Raw genomic sequence first — 26,394 nt, forward strand, 5'->3', positions numbered from 1 at the left:
ACCTTCTTCAAGCAGTGGTACAGGAAGAAGTCTGCATCCTTCAAGAAAAACATGATTTTCATGCAGGACAATGCTCCATCACACGCCGTCCAAGTACTCCACAGCGTGGCTGGCAAGAAAGGGTATAAAAGAAGAAAAACTAATGACATGGCCTCCTTGTTCACCTGATCTGAACCCCATTGAGAACCTGTGGTCCATCATCAAATGTGAGATTTACAAGGAGGGAAAACAGTACACCTCTCTGAACAGTGTCTGGGAGGCTGTGGTTGCTGCTGCACGCAATGTTGATGGTGAACAGATCAAAACACTGACAGAATCCATGGATGGCAGGCTTTTGAGTGTCCTTGCAAAGAAAGGTGGCTATATTGGTCGCTGATTTGTTTTTGTTTTGTTTTTGAATGTCAGAAATGTATATTTGTGAATGTGGAGATGTTATATTGGTTTCACTGGTAAAAATAAATAATTGAAATGGGTATATATTTGTGTTTTGTTAAGTTGCCTAATAATTATGCACAGTAATAGTCACCTGCACACACAGATATCCCCCTAAAATAGCTAAAACTAAAAACAAACTAAAAATTACTTCCAAAAACATTCAGCTTTGATATTAATGAGTTTTTTGGGTTCATTGAGAACATGGTTGTTGTTCAATAATAAAATTATTCCTCAAAAATACAACTTGCCTAATAATTCTGCACTCCCTGTACAACTTCAGCTTGAAGCATAACGTGACAATGTGCAAAAATATACAATATGAACTGAATGTTCTTGGGTAGTTACTGAAACAATGACCTAACAGGCTTGCGTGGCAGTATCGGTACGGACTGTACAGATGAAATTTGAAACCAAGCGCTCTAATTATTCTCCTCAGCCTTGAGTATGAAATTGAGTTCTTTGCAAGCCCCTGAAAAACATGATTAAGGGCTGAGATGATTGGGTTCAGCGTGATGACAGCTTGTCAGGGAGAAACAACTCTCTGCTAAGTGAATTAGCTGTAATTATTTCTAATGGCTGAAATGAGCAGGCAGCTTTGTAAACAGACTTGGAGGAAATTTTTCTAAAATCTTCCATTTGTGTTATCATTTGCGCTTTCATTCAAGCAAAATATCTCTCTACATTTGTATGCTATCAGTTATATTTTCTGAAGATAATGAGCACAGATAATCAACTTCTTTTTTTTTTTTGCATCATAATAGTCGGGTTCTGCTGGTGGAACCAAATTAAAAAGTGCCTAGATGAGACTTGGATATATTTAGATAGTGGTCCTTTGGTGCTTAAAACCCACTTCAAAGCATTAATATGCAGAATGTCTTTCCAGGGATCGAGTGACACAAAAAGGTGAGGTGAGACAAAATCTCACAGGAGGGAATGAGTGGTAAACGCTCTGAAAGACATACAAAATGTGAAAAGGATGTCTATTTAACAGGCTAGAAGTGTGTGCCAAATGCACTGGAGAAAATGGACGTGGACTGTGTTGCAACTCAGTAAACTCCATTTTATTAAGCAGTGATTTATGATTGTATTTCTTGGAAACGATGAAATGATTCGTGAAAGATTGCTATTGAGATGCAGATTCAACTGGGAGATGAATTAAGGCTTGCAGAGACAACCTCGTTACTGTAGCTCCATCATGATGGAGCATTACAATTTTTAAAATACTGGGAGCGCATGCAGAAAAAAAAAATCTGTAATTCAAGGATTTAATAATACTGGTGTATTCTTCAGACATGGATCAACAATCTTCAGATGTGGGGTACATTCAAAGTCATGATCATTGCACAAATCCCCACAATTTGTTTTAATGAAAATGTGGTGAACTGTACACATTTCATTTCAAGGCTTCTTAAACTAAATATAAAAATACACATTCCAGAGTTAAAGCAGTCATCTGAGACATCATTTTGAAATCCCACATGATATTTTATTACCTTGAATGAAAACTAAATTGCTAGAAACCATTTGTCTTCTAAGACATATCTCAATTTTCTAAAAACGAGCATTTCATTGAATTCGACATCAAATACTGAACGTGCGCTTGAAAAAAGGTCCTGATTTTTCTTCTGAAATTCACTTCGTCTTCTTGCCTTTTGGCCTTTTGGTCTTTAGTCCTGACTTGGTGGCCTCATCCTGTGAACCAAGAGGGGAGGATTAGAGAATGAATGATTGTGTTACATTAGCACTCTATTTAATGGTGCCAGAGCTTTTTCCATGCTTAATATCTGAGTGCTTCTTTACAGCTCATGATAAACTCTTTTGCCTAAAACTCCCACTGTGTTTGCAAATGTGCAAATTGCAATGTACTGATTGACATGCACCATGCTGTTTTAATGTATTCCTGTAATTGCATCAAACAAAACATTGCCATCCTAAGTACTTTTAGGAAACATCCTCTGCTAATTATTAGTCTGGCAATCCAGACTGCCAACTTGTAGAGAACTCTGAAACCTCTTTTACATAGTGCAGGGTGAACAAAATGTTCACTGAGTCTGTCTTGATGCATCAATTTATACAACAGGAAATTGCTTTGATACCATTTTTAATAAGTGACTCACATACTGCAAAGTAACCGGCAGTGACCTGTTCCTCTTCAGGTGTGAGACTGATTCAGCTCTTCTTTTCCCCTCTAAACTGTAGTCTCTTTTTCTCATGAATCAAATCCTATCCAGGTATTCAGAGACTTTATGGAATTTTGGATTTAGCTTTTGCAAAACTGATCTCACTCACCTTACCAAAAATGATTTTCTCCCATTCGATATTGTCTCATTGTTTGTTGGGGAAATATGCTGACTTTTGTAAAGGCTGTACACTGTTAAGAAGGAGCCGTGGGACACTGATTTCAGGGACTGACTGTTTCCTCCTCAAAGAATAAAATGTTCCAGATTTCCACCAACATATCTTCATAGACGAAATTAAATAAGTGTGCCTCAAGGGTTCAGGTCCTGTTTGTTAAATGTAATTTTTATACACATCAGCCCATCATTAAAGCTTGACTCAGGAAATTCTTAACAGTTATCAGTTTAAGGGACGTTATGAGGTTGTGGCTGAGAAGACCTCCTCGTTTTCTCTCTTTATTGCTTTCCGGTGTCCGGTGTACACACAGCACAGAAAATAACCGGCTACTCTGAGGTTAATGTGACATTTTTTTAAATTCGTCATGTCTTTGAGATGAATCTGATTTAAGCAATCCATCCTATCGCCAAGGGGACATTTGTGAAATTTCTCCATATTTAGTGAAATATAGTGCTGTGCAAAAGTCAGCCCTCATTTCTTTACATTTTGCTAGGAAAATGCAAAATGGGTACAGTGATTTAAACATGTACAAAATTTGTTGCCACTGATTTTCAGTCCAGTTCTTCTGTAATTTAGTGAACCTCAGCTTTTTCTTCCCGTTTCCTAAGAATAATTTCTTGTCAGCCACCCTGTCGATGATGAGACCTCAGCAAAGCATCTCTCAGGCCGTGTGTCAAGTCTTTGCTGGATTACTTCCTATTTCTTAATGACTTTCAGATACTGCTCATCTGATTTTAAAAAAAAATAAAAATAAATCTTTTTTTAGGCCTGCCACTTTTATCCTCCAGTTTCCTTCAATTTTCTGAGAACACACAGCACACCATGCCAAGTGATTCCCAAAGAATTATCAGGCTAACAGCTCTTTGGGAATCACTGTCTTTGTTAATTATGGCATTTGTTTTTATAAACTGGAAAAATATGTGGTTTTGTGACAGGCTGTAAGTAACAAACCACCTGAAGATATAATTTAAATTGGTTTTCTGTTATATGTAGACACTTTTTTACACTGGTGTCTCTTTCATGTTTGAACAAATCATAGGTCAGTGAAGCTAAAAACAAATGGTCAGGCACAAGGAGTGGACTGAAAATGAGTGAAAGCAGTCAAAGTCAAAAGAAAACTTTCAAAAACCTCCAGAAAGCCTTAAAACTATTGAAGTACAGAAAAGTCTGGCTTCAAAACATAAAGAAGGCTCAATACTTTTGCACAGCACTGGAAAGTACCATGAAATCTAAAATGTAATCCTCCACCACTACCATCAGGTCAAATTTAGACTTAGAAAATTACACCCGAATAAATTCCCATCAGCATCAGTTAGACTTACTGCGAATCAGCATACTAAAATTTAAAACGGGTGAAAAAATTGATCTTGAATAATACTTACTGTCTCATGCGCAGTGAAAAACAAGAATGTCATATATGATCTCATGAGGTAATCACAAATACACCTCAGTACGAGATATTGAGGAGGCTACAATGTTAAACTCAAGCTGATTTTTTTTTTTTTTAATTCAATTTAAACAGAGCCAATTTAAAAAACGAGGATGAAACCTCCTTAAATGCATTCATGTCCCTCCCTTATATAGATCAGGGGTCCTCAAAGTTTTGGTAACTGAGTGTCAAGTTAGGTGTTGCCTAATAGACACATTATTGGTTTTAACGTATCTGTTTAGCAGCACAGTACAACCTGAAGAGAGATCATTATAATGACCTGGTGCTTGAGTTTCAGAGGGCACAGTTTGAAAGTAGTAATTACTAGTGTTAAAAAATGTATGGTGTGACATTACTTCCATGTTTCAAAGTTTAAGTGTTAATTTTAATTATATTTGCAATTTGTCTGTTAAAATTGTGGTGGTTTATGTTGATAAAAGTCATTTTTATTATTTTTTTAACTGTAAGTAAGATGACTTAAATTTCGTCACACCAGACAAATCTGGAAATATTAAAAAAGCTTAGTATGTATGGACAAATGTCTACAATGCTCCACTCCTGTGTCTTACTATAGAAATGGTCGAATGAAATACAGTACAAAGCGGTATAGTTTTCATGAATTTTGACATTGGCCTGTGGGAGGACCCCAGTTCTAGATTTTTATTAGGTTTGAATGACTTAAGTTATTTGAATGTCATACAAAATAGTTTCGAGTCACGTTCTAAAAATAAAGGGTTTGTTTTCAATCTAATCTAATCATCTTAAATTCTTATGTAGATTTTTAGTAGACTTCATGAAATAGAGCAATTCTGCAGAGGTGTTAAGTTCTCTTTCCACAGGCAGCAAATTCTAATAAGTTGTCACAGAGTCTGGGTTTCACATCCAGCGGGAACTGGGCCTTTGCAGTCAGGAAGGGAATAAAATAATGTGCTGATTTTTACAGTGAGTTGATGGGGTTTGGAAGAAGGACAAACTTTTAAAAATGTAGGTTTGCAGTACCTTTAATCTATCTGTTGCAGCCACTCAAAGGTCAATCATGTATCAATGGAATAACTTTGCAGAACACAAAGGCGACTTCAAAGCACACTGGACCTAACTTCAGGCCGGTGAAAGCGTGTTTGATCTCCAGAACATGTTGCAACCAGACACTTCAAAAAAACCAATATCTTTAATGTGATGTCTACTGAAAAGTGAAAACACACCATATTTCTGTAATAAAGTGATGTCTCACTGTAACTATACTGTGTAACAGTACAACCCCTGCATTCTGACTCTGCTTTGGATGCCAGAAAGGCAAAACCTCGCCTGCAGTCAATCTCTTTGTTTCCAGATAATTGGAGGAACACTGGGTGGTAAGTCAATTAAACTACAAGAAATCAGGTGGTCTCCTGCAACAGAAAACTGGCAGCAAAGTCAAATTTGACCGATGATGTGTCAGCAGAAGATGACAGAGCAATGTGTAAAAGGCTCAGAGTGTGTCTCACCGTAGAAGCAGTGTATCCTTCCTCCACCAGGATGTTACGAGCACAGTTGTTGATGTGTTTGAAGCGATCGGGACCTAACAAAATGCCCCCGAACCACCTAGACACGACCACCATGACATTACGCACGTCCAGGATCTGTTGTGAGAAATAAACATGTGTAAAATGAGCTGGCTGAGAGCTTTGATAGCTATTTTCAAACTGCATCAAATATATTTTACATTATATTTGATGGATAATAAACAGATGAATCTTCATGAAATGCATCTGACTAAGCTTCCAGTCTAAAGCCAATAACCTATAAATCTAAAATTTGTGTATTTGTGGTATAATTTATTATTTTGCTGTCTTCCAGAGTCAGACAAAGAGATTTATTTTACTTTCAATTTCGTGTGTTCAATATGTGGTTCCAGGACACAGTTAACTTATATTAGGACAGAAACAAAAGGGCTTGATGTTCAATTAATTCATTAAATCACATAAGTGAAATATTCTACTCAAACACAAATGAAATAAAAACCACAATAAAACTAAATATGATCTCAAAAAACTGAAATAATACAGTTTTCTAAGCAATAAAATACCATAATCATTCAGAAAAAGTACAATAAATCAACTGTCTACATCTACATGAATGGCATTGCACCCTGCAATGAACATATGGATAATTATCACCCTGCTCTGCTGGTACGCTCAACTATAAAAAGCATTTTGGCACCTTTTACATGATTGCTTTGATTTTCCTGTCAAAAACTGTCAAGTCCAGCTGCAGCAGGTAGCTCTTTGCAGCTCTACCTGCCTTGAACCAGTACCAAACTGCAGACATGAATTTGGCAAATGTGTGAAGTACTTGGCAGCCAACGAGTGTATTGTTCCCCTCGGGATTTGCTATGAACTAAAACCCCATAAAAAAAGAGTGAATATTAGCCTTATTCAGTAAGTGCAATATTTAATTGTTCTCTCTCTCTCTCAGTCTAATAACAGTTTTATGTTTACAGTTTGTTTAGAGTTTGTCATCTTGATACCTCGAGATGGAAAAAGAAAAAAAAAATGCTACTGCAGCTTTACAGGAGAGGCCAGAATCGTCAAAGGTGCACTCTCATATCTCTAAAGTTTGTTTGCAAATAAGATGTGCAATATAAAAAATGTGTAAATATATAAAAAAGAAAAAGCCTTAAGATTGTTTTTCTGTTTCCCCATGGTCCTCTTCAAGTTCTGCAACTCTTAAGTTCTGAGCGCACAAAGATTAAATTGAGATTAATGAAATTCCCAGTAAATGGCAAAAGGCATATTTCCCAAAACACCAGACTGTGGTTTTAAAATGAAGTGAAGAACTTTACTTTGCACTGCCACACACACAAAAAGCAATCTGTCATTTGAAGGGACTCATCCACATCTGACTGCCAGCTCTATCAATAAGATCCCACTTTTATTCATCACCACACACTTGCACATTCACTGTGAGCGTGCACACATCTAAATGAGGAAATGGGAAGAAAGCCTTATGGAGAGGAATGAGATTTGGGAAAAGCTCTTCATGTAAATTGCTCACTATGCTGAGAGTGTTGCGGGTAGAAGATTAATCACTGTGTTGCTCAGAAAGATGGAGGACAGCAGATGCAGTTACAGGTCAGACAGCTACAGGAATTTACCTGATTTCTTAAATCTGCTCTCATGCCTGCGAGTTAGAAAAAAAATCTATAAAAGGAGGAGGCTGATAGCTTGCATTGATCTGGTTTTAGGATTAAATGCACTGATTTTCCTTTATCATTCTCCCCATTTACTATCAGGAATATTAGAAGCAGTGGGTGGCTTCCATGCAGCGCCTGGAGACTAACCTCTGATGTGACCCAGTCTTTGGTCAAGGACACAGTGACAGCAAAATTAGCCTAGCGTTGTTTGGATGAAAGAAACTGAAGAGGAGCTTTAAAGCTGCCCCTGCCCTTGGCCAAGGCTCTAACTCAGAACCATGTCGCTGTAAGTCAACAGTGCAAGATACCGTAAATGTACCAAATGTATAAATAAGTTAGTTTTACAAGGTCAAAATTAATAAAAACTGTGACATATTGTCGCTGATATGGAAGTTAATTTGGTGATCTTGTTAGCAAACATTATCAATTTGGAGTCATGTTTCGGTTTTTCTTTAAGACTCTTTTTCATTTCTACCATTTTAACCTGCTAAATGTTGCCTAATCATCCTAGGATCAGCAGCCAGTTGCTCAGTGTGTCTGCTACCATTTAATGCTGAGAAGGGACCAATCTGTTTTTATAGCTCATGCATGTAAAAGACCCCAAGGACAGCACGAGTACAAACTACAATAGTGAACCTAAAGTTGCTAAATTGCTTCACTGAGCAATGAGAAGAATTACAGAGCTGCTAATTTTTCAATGTGCATAAAAAACAAGTTCCTTTATTCTGGTATTTCTATGCAGTGAAGCAACCATTTTGCCTAACTGAAGAATGATCTTTTTTTCCACTCTAAAAAAATGTTTCCTCTGCAGCTTAGCTTTTACTTGCACCTTGTAATATCTAGCATCATAGTTAATGGATTGGTTCTTACCTAGTGCTTTTCTACTACGTGAGCACTCAAAGCACTTTGTACAGCAAGTCTCATTCACCTCCATTCATACATCACTTAGTATCAGATCAGCCTCCAGAGCCACATAGCACTTCTTTCCTCCCTTGTAAAATTAGGTCTGTCACTATGAAGCACTCTTGTATCATTCACATTATTCTCTTGCTTATTTTCAATATAAATATATCGATTATTATATTGATTATAGCTACACTCTGTTGGTGTCGAGAAAGCTTTAGAATAGGAGAAATAAAGCTTAATGCGCTTCCTTGATAGCTAATATAGAACATATAATAACACAGATGCAGGTAAATTAGGTTTTTTTTTATTCTTTTAGCATTTAAAAGATAATTTAAAGCAAAGACTGGCTGAGCAAGTTTTTAAAGCGAACATATGAGCGCTTGATTCATCTGAATTCAGTGTAGCAGATCTCAGTTTCTGACATATCCACACCAATAATCCAATGCACCATTTCACAGTGATTTATCTCTTTAACAGGGCCACACTTGCAGCGGCGACTGCTGTCATCCTATGAATGAAAATGAACTTTGACACGAGTCATGGATTTCATCTGGAAAAGCTCTGACACGACGCAGCACCTAGGAGTAATGAGTATGACACAACTACTACAAGTCACCGCTGAGCTTTGTGTTATAGGAAACTTTTAGTTTGGTCACAAACCTTTTACTGGCTTTCATTCAACGTTACAGGGAAACAAAAACTGTGTGGACAATAACACATTTTAGTGCGATGTGGGTGTGTGTGTGTGTGTGTGAATCATAGGGCCATCTGACAGTAAAACCCAGTGACAAGTGCTTCTTTGATATTTGAAATAAAAGGATTAATGACTGTGTGAAATTATTATAGTGGGACCATAGCTCCCAGTGGAGGAAACCTACACACTACTTAAACATTAGAAGCGTGGTTTATACTACTGCAGCCACATCCCCATACAAAACATAAAGAACAATCTCAGTTCTGTTTTTCTCAGCAAGCACACTTCTCTGAATCAATGTTCGGCTCTGCCTTAGGGACTGGCAGCTTCAGTATTTCCACATCACATCATCTCAGTGTCTCAAAATCAACCCTGACAGGCTCAAAGAAATTCATTAGATAGCCTGTCTAATTTAAAAGAGACGCAGTTTTGATGCTCTGTTATGGACATTACTCTGAATTTTATGAACGTCCTGAATTGATTTTCACTGGAGTTTGAATACATATTCTTAGAGCTTTATGTGACACCATCAGTAGAAGGAAAACAGCAGTGTTTAGATTACTTACTTAATCTATTAGAAAGGTTGCTATTCATAAAACTGAATTAATACTTCTTTCTCCCTATACAGTTGGCTGTGGTTTAAGGCCACAACTGGAAGGTCAGTGGTTCGATCCTGGGCTCCTCCATTCTGAATGTCAAAGTGTCCTGAACGCCAATGCCCTTGATACATTACTGCTTGTGTGTGTATGTGAATACAGATTATATTTATATTAAATGCTCACAGTATAAAGCACTTTTAGTGGTAGGACTGAAAAGGTGTTAGAAAAAGTGCTATTGAAAGTATTAATGAAGTCATTTCAATAAAAATAGCAGGTGTGCTATAAGAAACTGCAACAGAATTTATAATAAGGCCTAGCATTCAGTGTATAAACATTTTTATACTGTTTAATACCAACAAGAGAGACTAGCATGCGCAATAAGCTGTTAACGACATTTCTATAATCCTTACTGTCCATTAAGCTGAAAGGCATTAAAAAAACATTATCATTAAAATTAGGAGCATCCTGTTTCAGAATGATGCTGAAAATTGTTACTTGGAGGATTCACGGCTATAATTGATATGTCAGTATGTCCTAAAAGCTTTCTGACAAAGTACAAAACGTACTGTTTATGATGCTAACCTCCATTATACCTCAAAATGCCTTATAATATGAAAATAAAGCACTCTGCTTTCAGGAGTGCCGGCTTACTCGCTGTTATGAGAAGCAGAAATATATGTAGAACCTTCAGTCATCAGTTTAGGTTAAAGTCAAATGCAGTATCTCTACTTTTAAAATCATTATTAAAACCTTTCTTTTTGACAAAGCTAGCGCAGTGACCTGTAGCTGGCTGCAATATGCTGCATAATATCCTGCGATGTTCCCAGTCTGCTAAGGAATCTACCATAATGCACTGACCAACTCGTTTGCACATGCATTTACTGTTGATGGCTCTACTGCATGTCATTAACTAATCTCTCTGATGTGTGTGTGTTTTTTTCTGTTTGTTGATCACGGTCTCTCTGTGCTCCTCTTTGTTCTCTTCTCTTTCTCTCACCACCCAACTGGTCACTGCAGATGCCTTACCCACCTTCTGCCAGAGATCTCTGCCTGTTAAAAGGGAGTATTTTTTTCTCCACACCAATTTAAAGTGCCACTCGTACTGGATCACTGGATCAGTCAGCTTCTCCCAGCAAGGTTGTAGCATTGTCTACCTCACAATATAAGGTGTGTCGTGAGAATTAAGATTATGTTTTGGCACTATATAAATAAATCTGAAAAAAATGAATCATAAAATACACACTTAATGACATCAAATCTGTCTTTATATTCAGGACACCTCACCCAAAAATGCCCCCATTGTTTACTGATACAGAGGATATACAGTAGGTTACAATACCAGGACCTTGGAACTGGAGAAGCCAAATGTAACTCAGCCGTGTTTTTTATTTATATTATTCACACTTATGCCTTTCCCGCTGTGACATGTTATAATTTTCAACAAAAAGGCCTAATCTGCTTTGGTGGTGTGACATAAACTGTCAGAACTGTCACAACAGCTACCCTCATTAAGAGTAACTTATTTTGAATGCCAGTAAATACAAAAAAAAAGTGTCAAGTTTCCAATTTATGCTGCAAAATATGATATTAATAAGTGGTGGTTATCACCACTATCATACTATATGTCTACAAGTGCATGCATTGCATTTGAAAAACATTTAGGTTGATATTGTGGGAGTGTGTCTTACTGATAACAATCTTAATTTCAAAATCACAGCAGTTTCCATATTAAACTGTAAGTGGTAGCATGTAATTTTAATGGCTGCTTGAATCATTAATGCCCATCAAGGGACTGGTGTTGGGTATTAGCTTCAGCTATATGCACGGCTATGTAAATCGGACACAACTGTCAGTGTCCTTTAGAAATAAACTAAATTATGCATACTGTGAAAATGAACAGGGCAGCACAGACTCCAATTAAGGAATGCAAAAGCCAAAGGAAAGCTCAAGGCAGCCAGCAGATTTAACAATGTGGCTGCCATTACTGTGCGGAAGCTTTTGTGCATTCGGCTTTGGCTACCTGACTAGTTCTTTGGGGATTTTTACCTTTTTAACAAACATAACATGCAGTTTTGGTATGAAGCTGAAAGAGTTATCTGTTGGACCAAAGCCAGCATTTATTTAATTAAATGATAACCTGCAGTAAATGGAGCAATCTCCCCCCCGCGGCTGTCTCGCCGTCATCTTCACAGTCCTGCAGGAAGCTGTGCTTGTCCTCGCAGTAAATCCTACAACAGACAGAATCACAACAGCTTGGTTTTAGGCGGGAGAACATTAAGACGTTGTGGTTAGTGTATGACGCTGTGACACTGACAGCCTCTTCACCGGAACATTTTTTTAAGTGGTCTAAATGTCACAATATCCTCCCCGTGAGTAATGACCACCCAGGCAGTGCACCTACGACGCAACATCGACCTCATTAGACGACACTTTAAAAAAAACAAAACACCACACATCTCACACACAGGCAATGCCTGAGAAAACACAAACACACACTGGGAAAGGCCACACACACATACACACATCTTTTCACATTATGCACAGTACTGTCAGAAGCCGTCATTTTCTCTGGTGCTTTTTTGACCTTTAATTGCAGCAATGTGCCCTTTGGGGAAGACAGATGAGCCTTGAATCTTTACTTATCTCATGTTCTTCTCCACTGTGGGCGTAAACACATACAGACATATATACTTTATTTATATTAGATCCATTATATATTAAACTAAATAATGTATATTAATGTAATTTATTAGATTGAACCCCCTTTATTAGATGTTTCCTGTAGTGTCCTTGTAATCACAACTGATTCATTTCAGATTTCTATACCCACACCTGGGATGTCTCGATTAAACTGACAAGTCATGCTACAGCTTTTAAGTTGGACCCTCACTTGTCCATCCAAAAGCTTGAATTTTATTCTTTTCCCATTGAAGCTGTTTGGGTAATTGCCTTTTTGAATCAGCCAACCTTTCATAAGCTGCCATTCAATTCTCAGAGAAAAATTTGCTTAATACAATTTTAAATTCAGTGATTGCAAGACGTGCAGGCCCTGAAATAGCAAAGCAGGTCCACGCTGTGGTACTCCGTCGTGACATTTTAGTTCAGATTAGTTTCAGCTGGTTTCCAGAGCAGATTTTCCTGTTTCACTTTAGTTTTTATTGTTTGAAAATGTTTAATTTTAGTATAGTTCTTATTAGTTTTCACAGTTTTAGTCTGTTTAATTATTATCGTACGGATGCTATGTGTGAGGAGAATCAGTGAAGATATTACAATAAACACACAGAACGATTTGAAAGCAGCTGGCTCACAGTCATGTAGATATCTCAGTCTTAATGAACACATTCATCGATCATTAATCAGGCAAGTTGTAGTAAAACTTTGCTACCCACCTAACAAATATTTAAACTAAGGCTTTTCTAAGTTCACAAAGTCATTTCATTTAGTTTTTTTCTTTCAAAAGGCTAGCTTTTATTTAATTTAGTTCTAGTTCTATTTGTCTGTCTCATCATAAGCTCATCATAAGCTTGTTACTGAATTTTTGCCAACATTTTTGTGGTCTTCCTCTATTTAGAAAATTCTTATTCACTACTTTTCTTGTACAGATCTCTGAAGGTGCTTTACTGTTACTATTGCTTTCTTTTACAACTCTTTTAGGATTCCATATTGTGCTCCTGCTGTGATCCACTGCTAAGCAGAGTAGCAGTTTTTCATACTGTGGAATATAAAAGTCACAGGGTTTTAGAAATGCTTTGTGTATCTCTATAATGTCACTTCTAAGGTTCTGAGAAATTCGTGTATTAAGGCACGGTTTACATCACATCATCATTCTTTACATTTAGAGAAGGACAAGTCTACAAATCACACTCCCAATCTTAGCTGATCTACTGGAACACTTGAGACTTTGCAGTCTTTAGCACAGTGGTTCATTATTTTTCCAACCCACACTCAAACAGTATAACTGCTTGTCTGTTACTACTTTAGTGTGAATGCGTTTGTCTATAATTACAACTTAGATGACGAGAAAACCACACATTATGAGTAATCAGTGTAGAAATCCAAGCATTACAAAGGGTTTATAAATTTTTTTAGCAACTATATGAGCAATATGTGACATTACTAACCTGTATGCATAAATATTATGAGTGGCACTGGCAATCTTCTTGTTTTCGTACAGCTTCTCCAGGACCATTTTAACCTGTAACAAATAATGTGGGGAGTAATGAAATGTCACTCTCAGATGCGTTTAGACTGACTTTACTGCTGAAGCAAGGCATCTCTTTTTCAGCACTGTGTTAGCTGCAACCTGCTTTCATGCTAAAATCCTGATTGAAGGCATACTAAAACAGCAGTGATGTCCAAAAGAAGGTCAGACTAAAAATGATGCTGTATTTGTGCAGATGACAACTTGTCAAGTCAACATGCTGTCTAACACTGCTGACTAATGCACAAAGCAGCATTAGTCAACTGTTTATGAGGCTAAATCACCTCATGTATTAATTAAACAGACACTGAAAGGCTCAAAATAAAACTGAGGCTTGACTATAGTGTGACAAAAATTGGCTTTAAATTCATGCCTCCCCTGCCTGTTCCATTTTTGTAGTGCTGTCACCATCATGTCACCTTCAAGTTAGTTACCAAATTTAGCCAGTTGGCTTCTGTGCTGGCAAAGGCTTCAGCAACACTTCAAAAGTTACTCTAAAACAGTTATCACAGACAGACGTAGCTTTCAGCTCTGAAACATGACGGCATTGTGCCTTAAACCTGCACTCCCTTTAATGACCAGAAGGGGGCGAAGGGGGTCATTGCTTAAATTACCCATTTAATCGATGACCTCTGTAAACACTTTCCTAATGAGTTATCGCTAGTCTCAAGTCTTCTTAAATACAACATTTCAGACATCATGGTCAAGCAGGGTGCGCTTTAAGGCAAGGCTACCTTGAAAGTTACAAGTTGCCACCATATGAGTGTGCAGTGTCCCTCAGTTACCCAGTCAAATCCACTGTCACTGGTCACATCCATTTCCATAACACCAAAATGCAAAGGGTGAAAGGAGCACAACAGGTTCACCAACGGGTGACTTCATTATGGATACTGTGGGTTGATTACTGATATATTCATATACAGGTCAAAGGACCCTAGAGGACACAACTGCAGATAATCACAGTACACAGAAACAGTAAATAAGTTCAGATTAGATTAGTGCAATAGCTACTGCAGACTGGGAACTCTGCTGACTCCGGGACTTTATTGACTTTATTGGCACTTTATATTGTCTGCAAGTGGTTTTATGGGGTCCTTAATGTTTTTTAATATCATATTTTTCTCATATGCACCAAGCGGGAGTCTCACTCCTGAATGCAATGACAATGAAAGCCTTTTATTTTTTTTATTTAATGCCATTTAGTACTGACCAATTTAGAAGAACAAAAAAATAGAAGCTGAAGAAGTTGAAAAAACTAATTATGTGCCCAATTTGTTTTCATTTATATCTATAAATGAAATCAGTCACTTCCAGATCAGTATATAAAATTATGGAAATTATGTCCAGTTCTTCGTCTATTTGGTTTATGTCCTCTAAAGAGGACAGCTGTCTGCGTAAATATTTTTATACAAATGGCAATTCACAGCAGGTGGAAGCTTTTAAGATAAGCTGGTATGTTACCAGAGACTCAGAGAGTGAGATTAGCATGCAGGAAGGAACCAGATGATGTTTCAGATATAAATTATCGCATTTCTTCCGCTCATCAAGTATTTCTGTTGAATTTTGTATGAATTGTTGATTGCAGAGAGGATTCATCATTCATGAAAAAAACGAGGCACAAAATTCAAACTGTACACTGTTGGAGCTCCATCTTTTTATGCACATCATTTCTTATTATACTCTTCATTTCCATGCTGTACCTGTCTAGGAGTCACCACAGGCGCCAAATGGGGCTGGAAGGTACTGCGTCGGTCTGTGATGGGGTTTCCATGTTTAATTGGAGGCAACTCTTCATCTACAAGATAAAATACTATCCATAATAAGACAAGAGACTGATTTTGTCAGAAATGATGCCATCGTAGACTAAAATGTACTTTTACCGTTTGCCTGTTCCAGGAAGAGGTGCACATTTTCTGTATTCAGTCTGAGACTGCTGAGATCTGGAATGTCTTCATCATCATCATCGACATCCTTCTCAGCCGTCATGTTCACTTTTTCTGGTTCTTCCACTGAAGGAAGTAATATAAGAAATGTTATGTCATGTTAATAAGAAAGTTGTTTTTTTTTATATCCCTGATGCCTGTAAAGGTCTTCACCGAGCTGTCTGTAGTCTCAGGGTGCCTGGCACTGAAATGACACCTACTGAGCAAATCATCGCCAAATTACCATTACATAACCTTAACATTGGCATATGAATGCATGATAATGCTAATATAATCTTCAACCAGAATACTGTAAATGTGACTGGGTAAAGTGCCATCGATAAAACAGGAAGGATGTGACTGCAAATTAATTGCAACACATCTGACAACATCTAATAAACAAGCCAATGTCGAGAGATCAAACACCAAAAGCCAATCTAAAGGTGCTCTGAAATTAGAACTCTGTTGTTATGGAAACAAAGGTGTGCCATGTGTGAGGACACCCTTTATCAGCTGATAATCTATGCACATATAGATCATGTCTTATACGCGGTCTTTCAACACAATCATAAATAAATGTGCCAAAATTACATGCATGCATGACCTTCCCTCAGCTTTTGATCATAGCAAGCTGATATCATAGCAGTTAATAAAATCTGCTCTTTGAAAAGTCTGCCAGCATTAATATTTAAATATCCTCCAACAAAAGTTGGGATTTTAGAGAATAAGCTTTGTTACCTGTCTATATTTTTGTAATTGTAAACAAATCCCATGAAAATATCAAACCAGTGATGCATTAATAACAACCATGGCGAGCCAGATGGGTTGTTAAGCAAAATCAATTGGAAAGCCTTTGGAAAAGGGCATGTTCTTTTTAAAAATACTAGGAAAGATGTATCTGTCCTTCCCCACCAATCTGATCAATAAACCATAAGATGTATCTCTAAGAAGCATGAAGCTTTTAGGCCTGAAACATGTACAAATGTACAAGTGCTTGAAACCTGTATTTATTACAAATGACCTGTATGACACATCACCTCTAATTGCAAAAAGAAGTCAGGCTGTACAATAAAGCCATCTTGTTCAGTTTTTCATAGATTTATTTGCCCGTTGCATCTGAATTTCAAACACCAAGCTGTCGGTGGCCAAAGCTGTCATCCCAAGGTACAGTGGCCATGTCTTTCTTTTATATGCAGTCTATGGTTCAGACTCAGGTCATTCTCAAATGCACGATCATGTCATCTAGTGTAAGTGCAGCTGAATTCTCTGAGCACCGTCCTTATGTTTTTCACACACTGAATTTTCCATTAGCGTGAGAGCACCTACATGTAAAAATAAGGTGCAGTCCAAGGACTTTCAAGCATTAGCAGTCAGTGCAGGTAACAATGTCACTTATAGGTTCTTTATTCTTCAGCACACATAACTGACAAAATAAAAACCCTTAGGCAGATATTTATGTAATTAGACCCGTTATCACTCTGTGATAATTAACTGTAAGCTGCACATGGAGATAAATATAGATTGCTGAATGGATAATAAACTGAACTAATTACTTAAAGCATCAAAATACATATGTATGTGGTACAAATCATCACAATTAATTATTTATAAGCCTAACTAGCCTTAAGACTAAAATCATTACAAGCTTATAATTATACATTTAAATTAATTTCAAAATTTGACTTGAAAATGTTCCTCCTGTTATTGATATAATGGCCTACATCTTCCTGCAGTTATCCATTTAAAGAGGATAGTGGTAGTAAAGTAGCTGCTCCTGTTCATTTTCTTTTAGCACTCAGCTGATGCTAAACTCAGCAATGCCAAATAAGACTGAACTGAATGAAGCGTGCGGTCATACCGGAGCAGAAGTTCTCTACTTTGTTTTTTCCATCCACTAATATTTATCTTAGAAGTTATTTTTAACTCTAAAAAACGATAGAAGTCTGTGTGTTTGCTGGGCACTATTTTCAGCTGTGGATTAGCACATTTTGTTTAGGTGTTCTTGAGTATTCTGTATGCATGAACTACTTAAAACAGACAGTGGAACATGTCACCAAGTGCAACAGTGTGACTCACTCTAGTATTTGTAAGAGTATATCAGCTACAATTAATTTCCTCGGAGAAAAAATGCAAACGCAAGATTGTCATAAAAAGCACGTACCTTTAAAGGGAACTAAAAAAAACAACCTTGTCAACAACAGAGGTCTGTGGCACAGAGGATTTGTTGCAGCAGGCTTGGCATACACAATACTTTTTAGTAGAATTAATCCATCGTTGTGTGTGTGTGTGTGTGTGTGTGTGTGTGTGTGTGTGTCTTTTCCTAACAGGATTTGATAAGAAGGTAAATACAGACTTTAATATGTGTGTTTGTGTGTGTAGTAGAAGTATATTTTTCAGTGAAATAAAAGCTAACTAATCTTAGAGGACTAGAATAAAGAGAACAAATGGCAAAGTTGAGCTGCTCATGGATTTAGTATGTTTTACGCTAATAAAGGTTCACACTATTTATTCTATGCCTGCACACAGCACAAACAGGACAGAACCACACACACAAAAGCTGCAAAAAATTACAAATCATTAAAATGTTCCATATTTAAATGAATAAATTCTGTTTTTCTACCTTTTTTCCTCCTGTGTGATCTAATGAATCCAAACTTCATCATCAGAAACAATATTCTGTCTGTACTTTTCATGTCTTTTGTCATGTTTACCCACTTTTCATTTCCTTTTCTGTGAAGTATACATCTTCAGACTCATCATCCCCCTCTTCCTCTTGCACACAATGTCCCTGTCTTTTGAATGAATGAGCTGTCAATCCCGCTCCTGAGCTGAAGTGCTGTGACCAGTTATACTTATTACCACATGAATTGCAGAAAGGGGAATTATGACACACAACAATGGGGAGGACAGTTAATATTTTTCAGGCTTGTTGCTCAAAAGAGACCGTCTGCCTCAATAATAGATGCTGCTCAGCACTAGATAAGTCAGACAGACAAGACAGCCCCCTTCTGAAAATCTGATTCGGTGTGACACTTGTAGAGAATCTTTAATTTGAGTACCTTTACGTCTTTTTACACTTCAAAAGACTCTGCCGAGGTAACCAAAGGTATTACACTGATATCGATCTCAATTCAGCGCAGTCACTCAGAGTCTTGAGGAGTTTTGAATGCCCCTACAGGCCTTTTCTGCTCATCTTATCACAGCTTTAGACCGCACTAGACAGTTGTCTTAGGAACGGAGGAGTGTTCTAACAGAAAAGAAGCATCAAGTGGGTAAGTGGATTGATCCAATAACTGACCTGCTGATAATCAGTGGTCTAGATCCCGTCCACTGTGTGGATTATCGTATAAACAAGTCCTTGGAAAGACTGAAACTGACATTTTGTTAAACCCACTGCCAAAAAGTTTGTCCAAAGAAAAGGTCAAATGAACTGCCTTATTGACTGTCACCCACTTGCTCCAACCCCCACTATAAATAAATGCTTTGAGAGACTCATCCTTGTTCGGATTAAGGCAGCCATCCCTGCTGACCTCGACTCGCACCAGTTTGCATATCGAGAAAAAAGATAAACATAGGATGCAGTCATCACAGCTCTCCACACAGCTCTTACACAGCTTGTGGGTTTTAACTCAGCTGTAAATATAGTTATCCCCCACAAACTAGTTCACAAACCTAAGCTTAGGCTGTTAGTTTTGCATGTGTTTACTGGACATCCTGAGCAAAGGACCCCAGAATGTCAGGATGGATGGTCACACATCATCTACTCTCATCCTGAACCAGGCACATCACAGGGGTGGGTTCTCAGCCCCCTCTTCTACTCGCTGTTCACTCCTGATTGCTCCCCCATTGACACGTAAAATTTGATGATGATACCACCATCTGATATATGACAGTGATGGAAAAAGCCTGCAGGGAGGAGGTCAGGCATCTCACAGACTGATATTATCCCAATAATCTGGACTTAAACACAGGGGAAAAAAAGCAGGGAAATCATGGACGTGGACTTCTGAAACACACTGAGCACTCTGCCCTTTGCCACACAAAGAAGAAGTAGAGAGGTTGGCAAGCTTTAAGTTCCTTTATGTTTGCATCTCGGCTGACCTCACCGGGATCACAGACATCTCACATCAGGTGGGGAAGGCCCAACAGAGGTTTTACTTCTTGAGGAAGTTAAAGCACGCTCACCTGACCTACTGTTGCACAGTGTGGTTCATCAGCTGCATAGAGGAGAACAGAAAGGCTATGCAACAGGTGGTGAGGGTGGCAGAATGTGTTATTGGTGCCACTCTACCCTCGCTCTGTGACAATGGCTGACTCCAAAGGAAAGCCTGTTGTTTTATAATGTACCACACCCAAAGCAGACTTCCCCTATTCTTCCCTCTGCCCTCTGGGAAGAGATTCAGATTAATCAGGCCCAAAACCAGCAACTTAAAAAAACCCCTCTTTCTTATTCAGTAAGAATAGACTGTCATCCAGTAACTGGAAATTTAGTTTTAAGCATGTTACTCGTATCTCTTGCACCGTGCAGTGTTATTCTGTATGTGCTACCTCACTGTGTTTATCTTTATTTCTATTTATTTTATGTTTATACTACAGCCTGTTTGTCTTTTGTTGTCAAAGAGCTTTAAAGCCGCTGAATGGTTTTTCATTGTTTTGTGAACAATGACAATAAAGATCTATTCTATTCTATTCTGTTCTAATTTATCAGTCGCAGCCACCACTTGACAGATTAATAACACAGTGAGCTACTTTCAGCTACTTTCACTTATTCACAAAGGGTTGCCACAGTGTTGGCTACACATGTTTGATTTGACAGTTTGTACCCTTCCTGACATGACTTCCTGTGAATGTGTAAACCACTACACCGTACAGACAACTAGTCTCTCAACTTCTCTCACAAAAATAAAAACATGTACAGTTCTGTCAAGGATAGATAAATGGAAGGAAAGCTTAAAATGTGATATTTCAAAGTCATTTTATCCAACGTGTCTCACCAAAAATAACCTACACGACCCATATGCTGTTAAAAAGCCACAAATGATACAGCTACCAAAAAAAAACATCATGTGAGTAACTTTGAGTAACTTTTCTGGTATACTCAGGTGGGAACATGTCATTAATTAAATTCTCTCCTTATGATAATCACATGATTAAGTCAATATTACCTGCAAGAACAGGTAAGCTTCATGACTTGATCGACATGCCTTGCATAAAGTGGCTGAACTGTTTGGGTGAAGCAGCCCAGGAGGGTCATTTAACTCTATAATCCAGCACAGGGAATGTTGTTTATTACACCTTTAACTTTATCAGTTTGTATATAGAGACTGTTAAGCCTCAGTCCTGTAATATGTATTCGTGCAAGTTTACAGGAGACAGTTTTATAGGCAAAGACTGTAAATAAAAGATTGACATAGCTGCTGTAATACCACCAATGGGTAAGGCCCTTATTACACAGTCCTATAGACTGGCAGGTGACCCATGTCAACCAAATATTGGCCCCTGTCAGGCAAAGCAATGACAAGGAGGTTTCTGGGGCAGCACCCTCTCATTTCCAGCAATTACTTGCCCCAGATAGAAAATGCACATTGCTCTCTGTAGTTGCCAGCAGGTCAAGAGGCTTGTGTGACTGAGGCCTTAGTGGTTTATTTTATTTTGTTGTATTTTGCTTGTTTGGGGGGGTTTCTAACATATGCGACCATAGTTTAATGATATGTTAGCACTGGTGAGTTATTAGCTGAAGCTAAAGCATTCTCAAACTTGGGTGCCGCCGTCACCCGCCCACCCAGCAGGGCGACAACAATACCCCAGTGTTTTACAGCTAAGGGACAAAAACTAAACCAAAACAACACATACTCACAGAAAGACACTATAAACTGAACAGCTGACTCCTTAGTATCTTTTAGTAAAACCAGACAAGAACATGTAGAAACCCCTGTAACCTAAAGTGGCCACACCCTTAATTCTGCACAACTTAATATAGATTACATGGATGAATTATATAAAAACTAACCACAGTGCATTCATTATCAAGGTGGAAATTATTCATATTTTGTACCAGGGTGTAAATATAATTATTTTGAGAGTTTGAGACTAAAATGTCTACACTTACAACTCTATGAATTCAACGAAGCACTTCTGGAGAGGTCAAGACTGAGCTGGTCTGTCAGGTGTTATTCCAAGTCATTAAAAATGGCCATAAAGTGTGACCTCAAGTGGGAATTTCCTTTTTTCACACCTCACCTGTTTCTGAGTTCTGGGACTTCTCAATGAGGAAATCTCTAACTTTTTCTACCCATAGGTAGAGGATGCTCTCCCCTGCGTGCTCCCTATAAAAATGAAATATTTTTATGTGAGGGTGGGTCAAATAAGAGGCATGCAAACTACAGTGATATTGAATCATGGAAAACAATGACAATGAAAGCTTTTGATGTGGCTAATATCCCTCTACGGTATCTCTTCGTGAAGTCAAAAATTATGAAAGGCACTCACACATAGATGTCTTCCAGGCTGTTTGCCAATTTGGCCCTCTCAGGGCCTCGCAACCACACTGCACTACAACAGCCGAGAACAAACACAGGGTTATTGAGTAGGAGTAGGAGTGGGCCGTTGAGTGGGATGCTGTTCTTTCAAATCAGCAGATCTCCTCCATATTAAATTTGAAAGGCAAATCAGACTTACTTGATCTGGTATATGGGCGGAGCTGCGCTTGGATAATCAGGTGGGAGAATTATCTGATCAATAAAGGGAAAAAAAAAAAAATCAGAACAGCATTACAAACAAAAATGCATGATGGACACTTGTGACTAATATGCAATTTTCTGCACCTGTAAACACGCTGTCAGTTTTGGCTCCTCCAAGTCGGCAGATATTTTAATGCAAAATATCCTGGATGCTTCATCAATCACACACCATTCATCACCATAGATAGAAGACAAAGCCTCGACCTCTTCAATCTAAGAGAGAAAGAAGAACAACAAAGCAATTAGATTAATCAAATCAGACTCGGTGGTCATTGTTTGGACCATGGACGTACAGAAAGCTTCACTCACTTTATTTAATCCGTGTGTAACCGACATTTTATTTGAGTCACAGAGGTACTTCAAAAAAACATTAATTATCCCTTGAGTAGAGGCAGTGAAGTGTTTAAATACCTGGGGTCAACCTTCCAAAGCAACAGACAGTGCACAAGAGAGGTGAAGCACAGAGTGCAGGCAGGGTGGAGTGGGTGGAGATGAGTGTGGTCTTGGTACTGACAAAAAGACAGGAGGCTGTGTCAGAGATGCTAGCTGAAGATGCTAAAATTAGAAATGAGTACATGAGCACCTCAGGTCAAACAGTTTGGAGACAAACTAAGAGAGGAAAGGCTGAGATGGTTTAGACATGTGCAGAGGAGGGATAGTGCATATACTGGTCAAAGGATGCTGAAGATGGAGCTGCCAGGCAGGAGGAAAAGAGAAAGACCTCAGAGAAGGTTCAAGGATGTTGTGAATGAGGACATACAGAGAGTTGGCGTTACAGAAAATGATGATAGGGATAGGGTGAGATGGAAGGAGATGATCCGCTGTGGCGACCCCTAACGGAGAAGCCAAAAGAAGAAGCAGTTTAAGGCATTTGTTTTCATTTTAGGAAATATCCTTACTCGCTTTGTCTCCAAGATGGTAAGATAAATGCCATGCTTGCATCTGTACATTATGTTTATTGAAAGATCTAGGAAACAGTTAATTTAACATAAAGGCTGTAAGTAAGGGTGATAAAAAAAAAATACCCACCTAGTTTGCAGATATGAACTTTTTGCTAAAATGGGCTGAATGCTGCTGCTGACTTTCACTTTCACACAATCTTCACAGACTTTGTAGATAAATAAAAAACAGGCTATCTGCAACATGATGAAAGACTTTCAGCTATTTCTATAAAACATTACATTTTGTAATACTGGCACTTTATTTTCTTGTGCAGTCTTTGAGAAGAGTGGAAATACTTCCACAAAAGCACTTACTCTGTTGTTAATGGGAAATGGCTGAACAAATACATCACACCCCTCTCACTTCCTGATAAAATTGCCCAAATAGCTCTTTCCCTACCTATCTGACAACACTACTTCATTAATCACTGTGGTGGAACTTATCAAATGAAAGAGGGAAAGATGAAGTGTATTTAATAATAATTTTCAAATTCATGTTTTTGTTTTTACACTCTTCTGGACTAACTTTGGAATAACTTTGGGACCTGGAGCAGCTCCTCAGCCTGGCCTCGGCCATAAATTAGCTGTTCATCCCACTCTGTGTAAGTCAGTTTCTTTTTAACAGGCAAAGAAGACTTGAACACCAGACAGGTGGGGCAGAGCTGTATGTCTGAGATGATATTAGCAGTAGAATCCCTGCTCATACATAGACAAGACTAAACCAAGGTGAGCAGTTCATTTTTCCAAGAGGCAGCATGAGAAATTGGACTGTCGTGGAGGGCTGCACAAAAAAGCTGAACTCAATTCACTTCAATGTTCATTTTTATCTCTTTATAAAACGCAACCGGTAAGAGTAAATGTTACAATTAGGCCCTAATTGTGGCCACTTGGGAAATTTAATTGGCCAGCCCTGCTGTAAACTCAGTCCTTAGAGCTGTTTGAAGAAAGGCCTTTGTCTCACTGGGATTACTTGTACTTACATTGACCCCAATAATTAAAACTTATTGGCCTTTCTTAATATGAGCAGCCACCATTGTAACAGTATCTACACTCAGCAGCCATTTTATTAGTTACACCTTGCTAGTTTCAAGCCGGAACCCCCTTTGCTTTCATAACTCTGTTAAGTCTTTGGGAAATAGATTTAAACAAGGTGCTGGAAACATTCTTCAGAGATTTTAGTGCATATTGACATGACAGCATCACGCAGTTACACCTGCACATCCAACCAACTCTCCTGTTCCAGCACATCGTAAAGGATGGATACTATTGGATGAGATGTGTTGACTCTGAAGGCTATTTGATTTTGTGATGTTGTGATGTTCAAGAAACCAGTTTGAGATGATTTGTGAAATGGTGCGTTATCCTGCTGGAAGCAGCTGTTAGAAGATGGGTACACTGTGGTCATAGTTGGGTTATAACATTTAAATGATGCTCAATTGGCACTAAGGGGTTCATAGTGTGCCTCGTAAATCTCACTCACACCATTATACCACCACCACCCTGTGATACTGTGATACATGGCAGGAGGGATCCAGGCTTTCATTCTGACCCCACCAGCCGAATGTTGCAGGGTGGGTGTGTTGCACATTTAGAGATGTTCTTCTGCATTACTTGGTTTTAATGAGCGGTTATTTGAGTTACATTCCTATCAGCTGTAAGCAGCTTGGCCATTCTCCTCTGACCTCTGGCATCACAAGGGACGTTCACACAGAGAGAACAGGATATTTTCTCTTTTTTAGACCATCTTCTGTAAACCCTAGCAGTGGTTGTGTGAGAAAATCCCAGCAGATCAGCAGTTACTGAACTGCTCAGAGCAGACCATCTGGCACCAACAACCTTGCCACATTCAAAGTCACTCAAATCACCTTTTTTCCCCATTTTGATGCTCAGGTTGAACTTTAGCAAGTCATCCTGACCATATCTAAATACCTAATTAAAATGAATTGCTGCCATGTGATTGGCTGATTAAATATTTGTGTTAAGTAGTCATTAAATAGGTGTACCTAATGAAATAAGAGAAGTATCAATATGTCCCTTTGAATATGTGAAGAAAAGCAATAGGACTCCAGCAAATCTGTGCTGCAAACTGAATGATAACACACACACACAAACAAAGACGTCGTAATGTATGTAGATGATTGCCTCAGAGAACAGTGTTATTGTGAGATTACAGTTATTGATCTCAAGACAGTATATGTCATTATTTTCTTTATGATTCCCAACTTACATGCCAATGTTTACTTTCCCTGAATATAAAGACAGTGGGTTCACAACTGTATAGCAACAAAAAGTTTAATTATGTATGTCAGCGATGGTGTTCACTTTTTTCCCTTTTTTTCTGCTGTTTTGACACTTTGCGTTGATGTGTGGCCTCTGTGCACCCTGCTGCACCTGCTGAGCTTCAAACATCACTTCCAAAAGTGTTAATGAATCCAGACACCTTGGGAACAACCTTCAGTATATGTGTGTGTCTGTGTATGTATGTTTATTCAAGTTTATTTTATGCGCTGCTCATGTATATTCATTTTCATCTTAAATAACAGAGCAGTGCTTGTTCAAACTGCCAACTCTACAGCTACCGCATTTGGCTTACGTGCTCTCACCAGGCCAGTTGAAAATATTACAACAAACAAGACATTTCGCACAAACTGACAGGATTGCCTAACTTTTTCTAAGGATTAAAAAAAGGAAGTACTTTGTGCTTACTTGAGCCTGAAGATCCCCATCATTCCCCGGATTTACGATATCCGCCATTTATTCTTCTCATGACTAAGTGTCACCTATGTCAAATGTGTTGATTATTCAGTAAACTACAAAACTCATAAGACACACATGTACATGAGTTATATGTTGACGCCCAGCTCTGCGAAACTACTTCCTGGTCAAAGCAGATTGACTCAGGTCTGCGTATTTTAACTTCCGGGTTTTGCATTGGGAAACCAGGACAACAATAAATTCGTAAAAAAAAATAATAAAATAAAGAATATAATAAACCGAGAG

General features: G+C 38.2%; 1 protein-coding gene across 1 annotated transcript; it reads right to left on the reverse strand.

The window, feature by feature from the left end:
• Nucleotides 1–1,474: 1,474 nt before the first annotated feature.
• On the reverse strand, nt 1,475–26,264 carry impact (impact RWD domain protein). Its single transcript, XM_031753877.2, has 11 exons — nt 26,101–26,264; nt 22,538–22,666; nt 22,392–22,444; nt 22,203–22,265; nt 21,954–22,039; nt 15,672–15,800; nt 15,492–15,586; nt 13,712–13,785; nt 11,728–11,818; nt 5,704–5,838; nt 1,475–2,127 (listed from the first exon to the last, which is right to left on the reverse strand). The coding sequence occupies exons 1-11, from the start codon at nt 26,146–26,148 to the stop codon at nt 2,068–2,070; spliced, it is 963 nt and encodes a 320-aa protein (XP_031609737.1). The 5' UTR covers nt 26,149–26,264; the 3' UTR covers nt 1,475–2,067.
• Between the last annotated feature and the right edge of the window lie 130 nt (nt 26,265–26,394).

Source organism: Oreochromis aureus, linkage group 23 (genome assembly GCF_013358895.1).
Source record: "Oreochromis aureus strain Israel breed Guangdong linkage group 23, ZZ_aureus, whole genome shotgun sequence".
Taxonomy (NCBI): domain Eukaryota; kingdom Metazoa; phylum Chordata; class Actinopteri; order Cichliformes; family Cichlidae; genus Oreochromis; species Oreochromis aureus.